Source organism: Pan paniscus, chromosome 21 (genome assembly GCF_029289425.2).
Source record: "Pan paniscus chromosome 21, NHGRI_mPanPan1-v2.0_pri, whole genome shotgun sequence".
Lineage (NCBI taxonomy): Eukaryota > Metazoa > Chordata > Mammalia > Primates > Hominidae > Pan > Pan paniscus.
Genome location: NC_073270.2, coordinates 16,113,704 through 16,128,585, shown reverse-complemented (window position 1 = coordinate 16,128,585; position 14,882 = coordinate 16,113,704). Strand labels below are relative to the sequence as shown.

The following is a 14,882-nucleotide window of genomic DNA, read 5'->3' as shown; positions in this document are numbered from 1 at the left end:
CTATATGGGGGAGGGGGAACAACCAAGGGATTCCAGCCAAATTAACTTATTATTAGATATTTACAGTGTGTTTTTCTATAGTTTGATTTTCTTGGTGTAATTGAGATGTAATAAAGGTAGAACATGTTGGAAAGGAAAAGCAGGTGAGTAAATACCTCCAAATCCAGCTAGAAGAGAATTCCTTTCATCGTAGCCTAATGGTAAGGAAATAGATTAGATCCACATTTTCTGAACTCCCTTTGTCTACTGATAAAACTTAGAAGAGCTGTGGTATACCCAGCTACCACCTACAGAATATTAGTTTAATAAGAGTAAAATAAATCTAAAAGAATAACAACATTCAGGTTAAAATACATACGCAGAGTAATTTCCTGCAGATAAATCATGTCTGACGCTAGCATGAGAATGCACGCACACATTCATGCATGTACATAGAGATTAAACATGGCTCCAGAATGCACAAGCATACAACCAATATATATTAAATGTGCACTATTATAACAAACTCAGCACTTGCTATTTTCCTTCTTTAAATCTGCTGGCCACTACCATAATATTTACTTTCTCCAAAAGAAAGTAAGTGGCAAAATAAAGAGGAAAAAGTAGATAAGATAAATCCAGTTCTGAGGTTTTATAGTTTTAAATTCTGAAACATCATGAAAAATTTAGCAAATATTTATGGCACATCAAAGATTAGAGTCATGATAACCAAATCGGCTACTAAGATCCTTAAACTTAGTTCTCAAAAGTTTGGAAATGGTTTCCTATCTCTTTTTAGACAAGACAGATTACTAAAGCATAAAGGTTGAAAAAGAGTGAGAAATAAAAAACATAAAATTACTTACAACTGATCGGATGTTATTTTCTTTCACCAGCTTCAGAGATGATTTATAGCAATTTGCAAGGTCTTCCTTGTGGGAACCATTAATATGGCCCCTGGCTATTGGCCCTACAGTATGGATGACATCTGTAAATACAAAAGGAAGGAAAAAGAGGATAAGCGAGGTATTTTTCACTTTTTTTAAATAATTAATACTTTATTTATTTTAGGTATTTGTGTTAGAGCCTGGAGACAAGCAAGCTAAGCAATACATTGGTGATGCAAATATTTCTCTGGTAGAAGATCTTAAGTAGCACAACCTCCTAAAGTAGGCAATTTCCCAGGAAAATGATAATTGTGAAAAGGAATCCCCAACCAGTGAATTGTTTCATAGTTTTTGGTCAGATTCAAGTGACACAGATTATAGTATAAGACGTGCATAATTGGCTCCCTGGAAAAAGACAAATCCTTGGCGGGAAATAAACTGGGGAAATAAACTGAGGAGTAATTGCCTGCAAAAGGAACATCTGGATTGGCATGGGAAGAGCCAGTGCTAGCCTAGCTTACTTCTAAGACAACCTTCAGGCATTGTACACAATAAAGAAGAGCAAGTTTCTGAAAAAAAATACCAAGAGAATTTTTAATAATCAGTAATAACCTTAAGAAGAATAATTGCAAAACATTCCTGCCAATTTTGGAGTATAACCTACCAATCCTCACCTACATAAGGTATGCTAATAGTTCATACCTATTTTAATAGGTTAATAGTTAATTATCTATTTTATTGTATTATTAAAACATTCAAACATTTTAATGCAATCTATACTGTTCAACTCCTATTTATGTTGAAAAACACAAAATTTGATATTTTTATATACACAACAAGCCATTGTGCTATTCTTTTAATCTCTACACACACATAAACTTTTAATTTTAGGAATGTAGTGAAAGGGGACTGTCCTCATTTTAAGAAAGAGCAGAAGAAAAACGCCACATTTTAATCAAATTTACCTGAAAATGCCTTGTAAGTCTTGCTTCCCAGTCTTATCGGTGAATTGAATTATTAGTCCCTTTCATTGGTGTAAATCAGAACAACTAATCAACTTTCATCACAAAGACAAATTCAGTCTAATGTAATTGGAATATTATAATGAAATTATTTGTGTTGACTAATCAGTACCACTCAATTCCAACAAGAATGACAGAAGAATAAGAGTATACAAAAATAAGAATATGGTACAGTTTAAAAAACGCATATGGCATTTCAATGGCAGCAAATAAGTCACTAAAAGAAAAATCTCGCCAGGTGCAGTGGACCACACCTGTAATCCCAGCACTTTGGAAGGCTGAGGTGGGCGGATCATGAGGTTAGGAAATCGAGACCATCCTGGCCAACATGATGAAATCCCATCTCTACTAAAAATACAAAAATTAGCCAGGCGTGGTGGTGCGTGCCTGTAGTCCCAGCTACTCGGGAGACTGAAGCAGGAGAATCGCTTGAACCAGGGAGTCGGAGCTTGCAGTGAGCCGAGACTGCACCGCTGCACCTCACAACCTAGTGACGGAGTGAGACTCCATCTCAAAAAAAAAAAAGAAAGAAGGAAAAAGAAAAGAAAAATCTCTGTTGGTTGCCCACTAAATGTTGATACTATTTGATGTTTGAGAAAAGACCTAAAGCATTGGTTTTCATGATTAATTCTGAAACAGTATTTAAACCCTTGTCAGCCGATATTAAAGAGGGGCTCATCTCATGGGATCAAAGGAGGCATACAAAACTTCACTAATAAGTTCACGCAGATATTGTTTCACAGGTAAACTTACTTTTAAAGTGAGAACCACTACAATATATAAGTGAAGGATAAATGGGCTTGAGGTGTACTCAGGAAAAAAAATAGCACACAGTGATATCATTTTTTTGTAATAAAAGTAACAAGCAAGAGTTGCATAAATTCAAGCAATACAAGTCCTGTACCATAGTAAATATTTATATGAATATTGTACTTTAGTTTCTTTAATGAATGTTAGAATCCATAAAGGAAGGAGATGGTGCTTAGCCTTACTTTATTTCCCCTCTTGTGGCTACTTGTTATTTATACCCAACTATGATATTCTAAGTTTTCTAATGGATCCAAATGACAGAAAAATTGAACCAGAATAACACACAATTCTATAAAGCAGCATTTCCCCAAATGGGTTCGGTATGATATGGGTTTAAAGGTCAATTAAATTTGAAAAAAAAAACAGGTGAAATTCTATCACACCAGTTACCTTACTGCAAGACTTCAGTGGGCATTTAAAATGCCATAAGGAGTTGTGCGTCTCCAGGAGGAGAATATAAAATGCTCTGTTTCCTAAATACAGTTGACGATTGAAACCTGTGCTTTGAAGAACACCTTATAGGACTAGATTTCCACAATTTCACCTTTGGGAAATGTTGTTCCAGGGCCATTTTGGCAATCTTGTTCCCATTGTTGAAGACAAAGTCTATGCTTTTTAGCCCCTTCCCCACTGCTTCTAAACATCAAACACTTAATACATGAAAGAACAACGGGACATGACCATGGTTCTCTTACTTTGTGGATGGAGAAGATCAAGAATAAGTGCCTCTTATCTGGAGTAATAAAAGACATTGAGCAAAGTAAAGAAGAGGCTTAGAGATATTAACGGGGGCGAGGGAGGAAGGGAAAGAGGGAGGGAGAAGGGAGGGAGGGATAAGGGAGAGAAAGAGAAAGAGAAAGAGAGAAAAGCCCATAAGTGTAGGAAATAGTGACAGCATAAACTTTTCCTTTGCTTTCCTTTAGTCATCATCGTCTATAAAACTTAAATGAAATTTATGAAAAATTATTCCTTGCATTTCTTTAGTTCTCCATTTCATTTAAAGGTCTGAGGATAAACAGCCAATAAATGAGCCTCCTCAGCATTAAAATATTGATCTTTGTATTTATGCTCTATATTAAATTTATAGCATCCAAGATCGAATGTTATTATCGACCAACATGATGACCTCTCAGATCCACAAAGCTGGAGGTGAATCAATATGAGGCTAGACAGGAAATCTCCTTCATTATTTTAATTGTTCATAGTACTTATGAGTAACTACTCCACACTGAGTTTCTCGTTTTCTGTTAGAAAATTCAGTCAGGAGGCCTGTCTTTGAATTCCACTTCCAGCCCCTTAGTCATCAAGTGCCTCAGATAAACCCGTCATTTCAGTGGTCCTTGCCTTTTTCCTTACCTGTAAAATGAATCTCCTGCTTAGATTATCTCTGTGGTCTCTTCTGTGTTGTGTAGCATTATTAATATCTAACCTTATAATGGAGAGGGATGGAAAATAGAATATCTGGGCAGGTAACAGTGATCTTAAACATGGTTAAGCAGCTCACAGGCTTTTGACTATAAGAATGCTTTTTAATATCAAAATATGACTAATTTTTCACAATAGTTTCAAAATCCATTGAGAACATGTTAGAGACAAACAGCTATTATAATTTTAATGATGATTTGTATTGGTTTATGTTTTATTAAACACAGTAGCATCTTCATAGTGGACATATATATGTAATATAAATGGATGCAAAGCCTATGGACAATGCTTTATCTTGCACATGGGTTTTGAATCCCTTGGTATAAATAAGATAATGTAAATAGAAGTATTAAATTCAAAGTCTGATACATAGGAAGGCTCAAGAAATGGTAAATGTCATCATCAACAGCAGCAGTGTACAAGGAGTCCTCAGCACACAGGCAGGAATGACAGAAAGTTACCATCTCTTTATTCATGTGGAAAGAACACCAATCCTAAGATCTGACTACAGGTTGTAAGTCCCAGATCTGTCACTAATCAGCTACGTGACCTTCTGCAAGTCACTCTCCTCTTTGGCCTTCAGTATTCAAAGTCAAAAGAAGGAATAAATCAGAATAACATTTTTTTTTTGCAGCTCTCAAGTGCATCTCCTTCTGTACACGTCTATCAGGAACTGAGCTAAAGATTCTAAGAAGTTTAATTCATTTTTGTCCAGATAAATGAGCATCAATCATGGTTCACGTTTCCCAAACACGATTATACAGTGAAGTGCAAATTGGCACTATCTCCAGAGAAAATGATTTAATCATATCTAACAAAATTACAAATGTAGACTCCTTTTGATCCAGGAGTTTTATTCCTAGCAATATATCCTAAAGATAATATGCTCGTCCATATGCAGAATAGTATTTACACAGGTCATTCCCTGAAACATTGTATATAATAAGGCAAGATGGGAAACAGCTAAATGTCCAACCATAGGGGACAGACTAAACAATGTTAGTAAAACGATGGTTCATTTATACTATGAAATGCTACGCTTCTGTAAAATAGACAAAGAAGGCCTTCATGTATGCATATGGAAAGATACCTAAGACACATTACAACGTAAAAATAAAATTCAGAAAAGCACACTACCATTAGTGTTAAAAAAAATTCCTCTACCGATGTAGGGAAGAATATAGGTTTGTTTTAGCTACATGCATAAAACATCTCTGGAAGGATAAACTAGCAGTTAATAACAGTGGTTACCTACTAGAAGAGTGACAGAAACTATGAAGATGGGGGAGGGAATATGGGGAGGAAACTTTTCACTGCTTTTATTTTTTGATGTTCAAGTTATGTGAATACATTAGCTATTCAAAAATTAAAACATTTAAACAAAGAGTATATGATTTATTAATCCATATTCTGGAATCCCATTTACCCTGTCCTTATAAAATTTAAAGATCATTAATGTGCTTTCCAAAGATGAGCTTATATCATTACACATATAAAAATACTCTTAAAGAAAAAGTTAGATATAATTTCAAGGAATTTAACAGAATGACTCCCCTAGGTATATCTTTCTTTTATTTTCCTAGCCTCAATAATTTCTTTATATTAAAAAATTATTTTCAGATAAATATAGGGTTTAAATGATGAACAAGAGGGCATTTTTTTCCTACATGGCCAGCATCAACCATTAAAGTTTTACTATAATTTTAATATGTAAACTGAGTGTGACATCAGTTTACATATTAAAGTGGTAACGTAGGATAGGAGCATACTTTTTTTTTTTTTAAGACAAAGTCTCGCTCTGTTGCCCAGGCTGCAGTGCAGTGGTGCAATCTTGGCTCACTGCAACCTCTGCTTCCTGGATTCAAGCAATTCTCCTGCCTCAGCCTCTTCAGTAGCTGGGATTACAGGCATGCACCAACACACCAAGCTAATATTTGTATTTTTAGTAGACACAGGGTTTTACCATGTTGGCCAGGCTGGTCTCGAACTTACCATGTTGGCCAGGCTGACCTCAAGTGATCCACCCACCTTGGTCTCCCAAAGTGTTGGGACTAAAGGCGTGAGCCACCACACCCGGCCAGAGCATACTTCTTATGCTCCTCCTTTGGTTATCTCCTCCTTTGGTTACCTCAACAACCAAAGAATTTTGAATAATTGTCAAGAATTTTTAGAGATTAAGAAAAGACTATGTAAAAATTTAATCTACGCCTACTTTTCAAGCAACCCAGAGAGACAGAATAATGTGCCCAAAGTCAGAGATCAATGTGGGGAGATAATGACAGCATCACAATGACAACATCACAGTGACAATATGATTATGAGTAAGTTCCTCTCAAGGTGACTGCTTATTGAAAGAAATGAATGGCATACATTTGTATGTACACATTTTGGCATGTTTGTCATGAATCTCATTACTTTAGCCTCATGCTGGTATACATGCAAATTCTGGTTAGCTTTGTGGTTAGATTTGTTGCAATATGCAACAAATTACCACAAAACGTGGTGGTTTAACACAGCAACCACCATCCTATTATTTCTTTTGGCTTCTACGGGTCAGACCTTCTGCAATGGCTTGGCTAGGGGGTTTGGCTTAGGGTCTCTCATTTGGTTGTAGTCAACTGGTGGCTGGCACTGGAGCAGTGGAGGACCGTGGGAGCCAAAGGCTGGACTGACATCTTTCTCTCTTAATGTGGTCTCAAGGACTCTCCATGTGGGCTAGTTTGGGTTTCCTCACTGCACAGAAGCCTCAGAGCAGTTGGATAACTTAAATGACAACTCAGGGCTCTAAGAGCAAGTGTACCAGCAGGTGGACGCCATGTTGCCTTTTATAACACAGGCTTGGGAGTCACACAGCATCACTACCACAATATTCTATTGGTTGCCAATGTCACAAAGATCTCAAATTTTTTCAAGTGGAAGGACCTAGACCTCACCTCTTGATGGGAAGAGCAGTAAAAAAATTTTGAACATATCTTAAAACAGCTATAATGCAGGACTCCCCAGACAGTTGGCGCTTTATTTTGGTGAGCCCCAAGTACAAAGTCAGGTGGCAGATAAATAAGAAATCAGAGAAAAGGCTGAGATGATTAAAACTTTACCAGTATGGAGTTCTCAGACCTATTATCTCAATCAGTCAACTGCTAATTTAATAAAAATCTGAGGTAGCCAAAGATTGAAATATGAGATTAGTATTAATTGTAAACACAATCTAATTTGGGAATAATGAATGTAATTGTAGCCCCTAGATAGAAATGACTGGCACAGTGCTGGTTTAGTTCTTTTGTTTTATAATGTGGCAGGAACCTGTGGACAGAGGAAAGGGCAGACATGGCTGTCACAGAATTAGCATCATAACTTCCTATGAGTGGTGAAAGTGATGTTATTTCCCTAAAGTGTCCAGCTCCACATTCAAGAAAGGAAAAGCAGCCTTTGTGCATTGAAGCCCTCTCCTACAGCACTCAGGAAAGCCACGAAAACAGCAATGCAATTTGTACATTTAATCAACATTTCAAATGCAACCCCTTGAAGAGCTATGGAAAATGAGATGGCAGGCCCTTTTGTGCTTCATCAGACTAAAATGTGGCAAGACAAATGGAATCTGTTTTTGCTCATCTATTTCTGAAATCAATCAGTCTGTAAATCAGCTTTTTTGTTCTGAAGAGATAACTATCGCACCACTTTGCACTACCCCACTCCTATTTATCCTGGGACATTAGTCTGAATTATATAGAAAAGGAGGATAGGATATAAGGTTTTCTTTGAAAGAGGTGTGGGGGAGAGCCTACTTTCATTTCCAAAAGTGTAAATTGAAAAATATGTGATTGAAATGCCAAATAAATATTGAAAGCAGTAGAATTATTTACAAAGATTCAATCAGACTTATCCTTGGCAAAACAAATGCAGCAAAAACATTCTGTGAAAAAATATTAGCATAATGAATTTTAAAACAAATGAGAGAGCACAGATAGGTTGCTCTCATCATTTTCCATTTGAGAAGCAACTGCGCTACATTCAAACTGTTAATGAACAGTCAGACCAAGTGTAGAATCAATTACACATTGCTTTCATTCACTCCATTCTTGTATTCATAAGCATAATCGGTCCTTCTAACAGACTGCATAATAATGCTGTGCCTTGTCAATCATATCAAATTGCATGAATTTTAAGAAGAAAACCAATGCATGGAATTAAACTGATTTTCTTTTTTAGAGATACAACCACAAAACTGAGCACTAAAGGTACTATTTGTAAATCTTATTGGCCAATTTATATGATAAGCACCACCAATCTATGACCTGAAACAGAATACTTGAATTTCAGTTAACAGAAAATTGAATTACCACCTGATAGCATTACAAAGTAAATGCTGCCTTTTCTTTCCACATAGGTCAGTGTTTTCATATACACATTTCAAAGTTTGTTTTTATTATATTTCAAGAAACAATCAATTGTCTATAAGATGTTCCTTTTCAATCTGCCAAAGATATCATTGAAAATGTACTTCAACTCATCCTGCAGCATTTTTCTAAATTCGGATTACTCTCATACATTTCTTCAGCTGTATGAAGGATTTCTGTCTATGTCCAGAAAGACTATAGTCATTCAACTTTTTGCATGAGTTTGGGATACACTAGAATTCACAATGTTATTTTTAAATCTAGTTTCCTTTGAGTTTGTGAGTTGACCCATTGCTGTTTTTCACTGTTCTTGGTTACAAAGGGCTTTTGGTTTACCTCTCTCACCCTCCTTGATGCTATGGTTCTCTAAATAAGATATCTATGTCTAAGGTTACATACACAGCAACTAAACATTTGCATTTTACAGTTGATAGAGGCATACAGAATGCACTGCCAAAGCTCAAATGCATACTTACAGCTCAACTGGAAAGTTGGTTCCATTTTTACATGAGAATGTGATAATGTTATTATGTTTGGGGCATCATGTGCTGATAATATGTTTTATTCTTCATTGACTTCAAAGCTGTGATGTTTTAAGCCCACGTTATAAAATATCATTCAATCAATTTCTACCAAAATGCCATCCTCTATATTAAAAAAGAAAGAGGCAAAGCTCATGTTTAATTTTTTATCAGCTCTCCCTTTCCTGCACAAATCTATTTGAGACTGACCTTGTTGATGGGACTGTATCCTGTTTCAAATTGGACTCCTACATGTAAGGGTCCCTTTTTAATAACACAGATTGAAACTCATGGAAAAGGGATATCCTGTGGTCAGCCATTGATAGTTTTGAGATTCCACAGGGTATTGGGGGCATCTGCATCACAATAGTGTTATTTCCAACAGAGAGGGGTCTCAGAGGAAATGTGGGAAGCTGAATTATCTGCAGAATTCCAACATTTCATGTCATTTTAGAATGAACCCAAAGAGAACACATCCCAGAAGGAAGTGAGTCAAATGCATGGCATTTCTAGTGCTTCAATAGCAGGGGTGAGAGGAGGTGAAGGTCCAAATAGACAATATGACTGTTTCAAGGAAGATGATAATAAGATCTTTGTTCTGGTTCAAGAGATGTCAGCAACTTGCAGCCTTTTCAGAGAGATGCAAAACCAGTATTTTATTAAGATGCAAGGAGAAAATCAGCTTTAAAGACTCTATACTGTGGGTAAAATGAATGAATGTTAGTCCCCACTGCAAGGGTAATTCTACAAATGCAGAATCTAGGCTGGGACTGAAATGTGCAGATGGGTCAATGTCGGGACACGCAGGCTGATGCTGAGGTTGCATGTGCTTGTCGTCAGCATTCCTTTACCACTCCCGTGCCACCACACGCCTGGACAAGAAAGACTCTTCTGCAATCATCCACTCAGTCATTAATTCTGTCCTTTATATAATACATATTTAGTGAGAACCCACTATGTGCCAGTGCATAGGGCAATTGTTCCATGACTCTCACCAAACAGGTCTGTGCTTTTCTGACTACAGGACTTTCCCCATTTCTGGAGAGCCCCCCCATTTTTTTCTCTGAAAATTCTTCTTATGAAATAGTTTCTCATGGAGATTCCTACACTGTGAAGAATTTCGCTTCCTTAAAGATGAGATCCATAAATTCCTCTATATGAACAGAGTTTGAATTCACTTCACCTCTGTTGCTCTATAATATCACTTATGATAAACCATTAATATGACTTTGAACACGAACATTTCTGAGAAGTTTCCATCGGTCAGAGCTCTCCAATCACATAGTATCCTGCCTTAGGCGGCAGGGAATGCCCTATCATTCAAGACAATCCGATATGACTACCTATGTCCCAAGATTCTTGCTAACTCTGCAATGTCATGATTCTGTGATTTCTGTTTTCCTGCAGTGACTCGATGCTTCCACTGCAGGGAATATGACAAATCTATGTCTGTGTTTCCCACAAAGCCAAGAATTCTATGGGAACAGTTGCTTAATGGATAATTAGTGAATCTGTGGGTGATTAAATAAAAGTTGGCCCGATATAATCAATCTAATCAGGAATGATGTACCAGATTACAGAAAACAATGAGGTAGAAGGGATAATCTAGACTGGGCAAGCAATGGCATCTAGTTATACTGGTTCAGCTCATTCAGCATACATTTTATAGAGCTGAAAAGCTGTTTCTTCATAGAAAGACTCATCAAAACCTCATCAAAAATCTCCTAATGACTGCACTATGGAAGATTTAAAAATAAGATTCTAACACTATCACACTCTTTAACAAAAGCTATGAGATTCTATCCAAAGACTCAAACAGAAAAAAAAAAATGTGCAGCGATCCCTTTGCCTTTTTTTTTTTTTTTTTCAGGAGATGATTAAATAAGTGCATTCTCTAAACCTGTCATTTCCCTCATCTGCATATTGCTCATTTTAGAATAAATCTGCTTTGTTTTAGAGATAGGTTTTGGCTCTCAAATCACAAAATGGAACATGACAGACTTTCTAGACACCCTCTGAAGGAATTAATGGGCTCACTATTCACATTTCTTTAAAAAGTAGCATTTAGATATAATGAATCCACCTCTCCACCAAAATAAAGCGGATCTGATTTCTCTCTGAAATTGATCCATTCATAGGACAGCTCTGCACTAAACCTAGGCTCTACATCTTCACTCCAGGCCCTACATCTCATTTTCTTAAGGAACTGTTGTATTTAGAAAAGACAAATGAGAAGAGGCTACTTCAAGAATTACATTAACATAACTTCTAGCCAAAAGAATATGTGAAAATTTCTATACTGTGAAGTTACATTATTTTACAAGTTCAACTTATTTAAATTCAACAATATGAACAAAGTGTTGGTGGAGTGAGAATGATAAAATATTTAAATAATAAGGGCAATTTATTTAAATGAGTGAGTGTTACAGCAGGAGTAGGAGCAGGTTGGCTTACATTGCTGGACCCCAGTAGATCAGTCAATATCCTCACCTACTTTTCAGAGATAATGGGTTTACTGTGCACTAGAGCTATTTTCAAACTTTCTGGTGACACTTTCAGAACTGCTGCATTATAGCTTCTCACTGTGCAGATCTAATAAATAATATGTACTTTTCCAATGCAAAATGAACATCATTAACTATTTTATCTGTCCTCAAGTTTGAAGAAACAGTGATGTCTTTCGACTCCATAGGGAGAATCATTTGTATTGAACTTATTTTGAACTGGTATGTCACCAATTTCACTTTTATGTAGGTTAAGGGATTTCTTTTTTTTTTTTTTGAGACAGAGTCTCGCTCTGTCGCCCAGGCTGGAGTGCAGTGGCGCTATCTCGGATCACTGCAAGCTCCGCCTCCCGGATCACTGCAAGCTCCACCTCCCGGGTTCATGCCATTCTCCTGCCTCAGCCTCCTGAGTAGCTGGGACTACAGGCACATGCCGCCACGCCTGGCTAATTTTTTGTATTTTTAGTAGAGACGGTGTTTCACCATGTTAGCCAGGATGGTGTTGATCTCCTGACCTCATGATCCACCCACCTCGACCTCCCAAAGTGCTGGGATTTTTAAGAGTAATTTTAACTAAATGCAATTGTTTTTTGCTCAATCTTCAAAATCCAGAATAATTGCTTTTTCCTCTTCTTTGAGATAATCGGGGTATTTCCACTCACCATCCTCTTGAGAATGGAAATGCATTTCTTAAAGAGTTTGCAAAGACTCAAGGAAAAAAGTCCAACATGACTGCTATCAGATACGCTGATTCACATGGAGAAGAGAAGGTTGGGAGCAGCTTTTTAAACAAGAATTCTATAAGACATCATGGAGTAAAGCCAAGAGATATTCTTTGGGAACATGAATTCCCATGCAAAATCATGACAGTAGTTTTACTTCCTCATGCTTACTCCTTTGCAGAATGAATTAGAGGCTACAAAAGGGAAGAGATCAGCTGACATGAAAGCAGAGTCGAAGGCATGAAAAAGAGAGGCAGACCGTTCAAGAATCTTAGAGTTGAACTGGCAAACTGTGATGATGGTTTTAGAGTGGGTGGGAAAAGAGAAAACAAAGTGTAAAAATTGATTTCAAGGAGCTTGACTCTAAGTGACTGAGTTAGTAACAGAAATAGGGAAATATAATGGAAATAGAATTGGGGTGTGAGTTACTGCAGTGCTTGTCAGGTCTTCTGAGAGCCTATCCTCAACATAGAAATAAGATGCAGAAAGGGGACAAGAATAAGAGAAGTGTTAGTTAAGAGTAAAAGAAAAAAGGACAATAAAAAATAACTCATTTTGTTCAGTATCAAGACAGATTTTCTTTTTTAACTTTTCCCTTTCTTTGCCTATTTTGGGCCTGACATAGAATCAGTGAGGGGAAGAGAATATATCACTGAGCCTTTCAAACATAATTCATTACGAGACTAAGAGCACAGAGGTCAACATGTGCCTCTGCGAGATTATTTAGTAGAAACCATTAATGTAAAACCACTCAAAGAAAACCAAGAGACCTTTCCACAGTAATTCAGATGCCAAGAATGAAATGTTTGCATGCAGGCTTTGATGAGTATCAGGTTTAAAAAGAAAAAAAAAACCTGAAAATAAATAATATCTGGTGACTGGCTCCCTGATAATATACTGTTGTCATGCAGGTCAATTAATAAAAATTTTCGTTCTTTATTTAGAAATGGGGTTGTGGTTGAGATGATATGAGAAAATGGCTTGAGAGGCACTATAATGAAAGAAATTAGCGGCATTAAAAATGGGAAGATTTGGTATGAGTAGGAAAATATGTTACACAGCAGTATCTAACAATATCAGAAAAAAAAAGATCAATAGAATGTGTAATTATTATCAGACAGCATGATATCAGGAGAGAGTAAGAAAAACAAGTCTCCATAACCCAACAGCACACTCCACTCACTCACTGTGTGAACTGGGGCAAATTACTTTTTTTCCTCTCTGAAAAACAGGATAATATCTGCTTGTCAAGTTTGTTGTGTGGGGAATAAATTATGTATTATACGTGAAAGCATCAAGTCGAGTACCTGGCATGTGGGAGGTGATGAGAAGTATTACTTATCACTAGTACTTCTACGTAGTTGCATTTACCACGTGCATAAATGGGATAGGAATACATTCTTCTCTATTTAGTCAGTATTTCATCATTATACTCTCAAAGTTCATGATTATACATATTAACCAATTATGTCAGAACTGACATGTTACTGGTTTCTTTGCTTCTACTACTTCTTGGATGCCTGGTCTTCTCACTCTTAAACTCATTTTTTGTTGTTGCGGGTGTATATTCTTGAGTAATTCTTTCAGAGATGGTCTGTGGCTGGAAATTTCCTAAGCCACTGCATTTCCAAATGTTTTTAATTTGTTCTCAATTCTGAATGCTGTTTTTCTGACATATATGCTTCCAGGTTCAAAATTAATTTTTCTCAAGAAAGATGTAAAATACATAGTGTGTCAAACAATGACAAGTGCTAAGGAGAAAAATGAAGCAAAGAAAAAGGATAGACTGTGGTGAGAAGCAAATGGGCAGAGAATGTGAGGAGCAGTTTCACGGGCGTCTTCTGAGAAAAGCGCTTACTCTCAAAATAAGATGAGTGAGGAAAATAATCCCCATCATTTCTGCCTTTGACTTCTCGGTGTGAAAGTTTGTCGCTGTCACAGTCAGCTTACCGTTATGAGGGTCGAAGCCTGAGGACAAAGTGCAATATAGAGTGGGTTTTAAAACATGAAAAGGGAAGAAATTGGAGACTTCCGTAATACTATTCATTTCTTTTGTTATGTAAGATACTCAATTTCTAATTTTTAAAAATTATTTTTTCTCTCCGAATGTTGAAGATTTTTCTTCATTCACGTCTACTGTGAGAAAAAGACAGTTTGATTTTTATACCTCCATAAGTAAGCTGTTTTTTATTTTTATTTTTTCTCCTTTCCAGAAGTTTCATCAACTTCCTATTTATCCTTGAAATTCTTTTCTCAGTTTTTAAATTTTTAAATTTTTAATTTTTGTGGGTACATAGTAGGTGTATATATTTCTGGGGTACATAAAATATTTTTGATACAGGCATGTAATATGTAATAATCACATCATGAATAATGGGGTATCCATCCCCTCAAGCATTTATCCTTTGTGTTATAAACAATCCAATTATACTTTTTAGTTATATTAAAATGTAAAATTAAATTATTATTGACTATAGTTCCTCTGTACTATTATCAAATAGTAGGTCTTATTCATTCTTTCTAACTGTTTTTTATCCTTGGGATTTTGAACTTTCACCATGCCTTATTCAGGACAGGACATTTTTCTCCTTCTAGTTATAAAATTATTACTACTC

General features: G+C 36.3%; 1 protein-coding gene across 8 annotated transcripts in view; it reads right to left on the bottom strand.

Moving 5' to 3' along the window:
- MACROD2 (mono-ADP ribosylhydrolase 2) overlaps positions 1 to 14,882 on the bottom strand; it is a 2,054,393-nt gene that overhangs the window by 820,533 nt on the left and 1,218,978 nt on the right. For all 8 annotated transcript variants that reach the window (XM_055105084.1, XM_055105083.2, XM_055105081.2 and 5 more), the window contains exon 6: positions 846 to 967. In XM_055105084.1, coding sequence (XP_054961059.1) covers positions 846 to 967 — 122 coding nt within the window. The remainder of the gene's footprint in view (positions 1 to 845; positions 968 to 14,882) is intronic.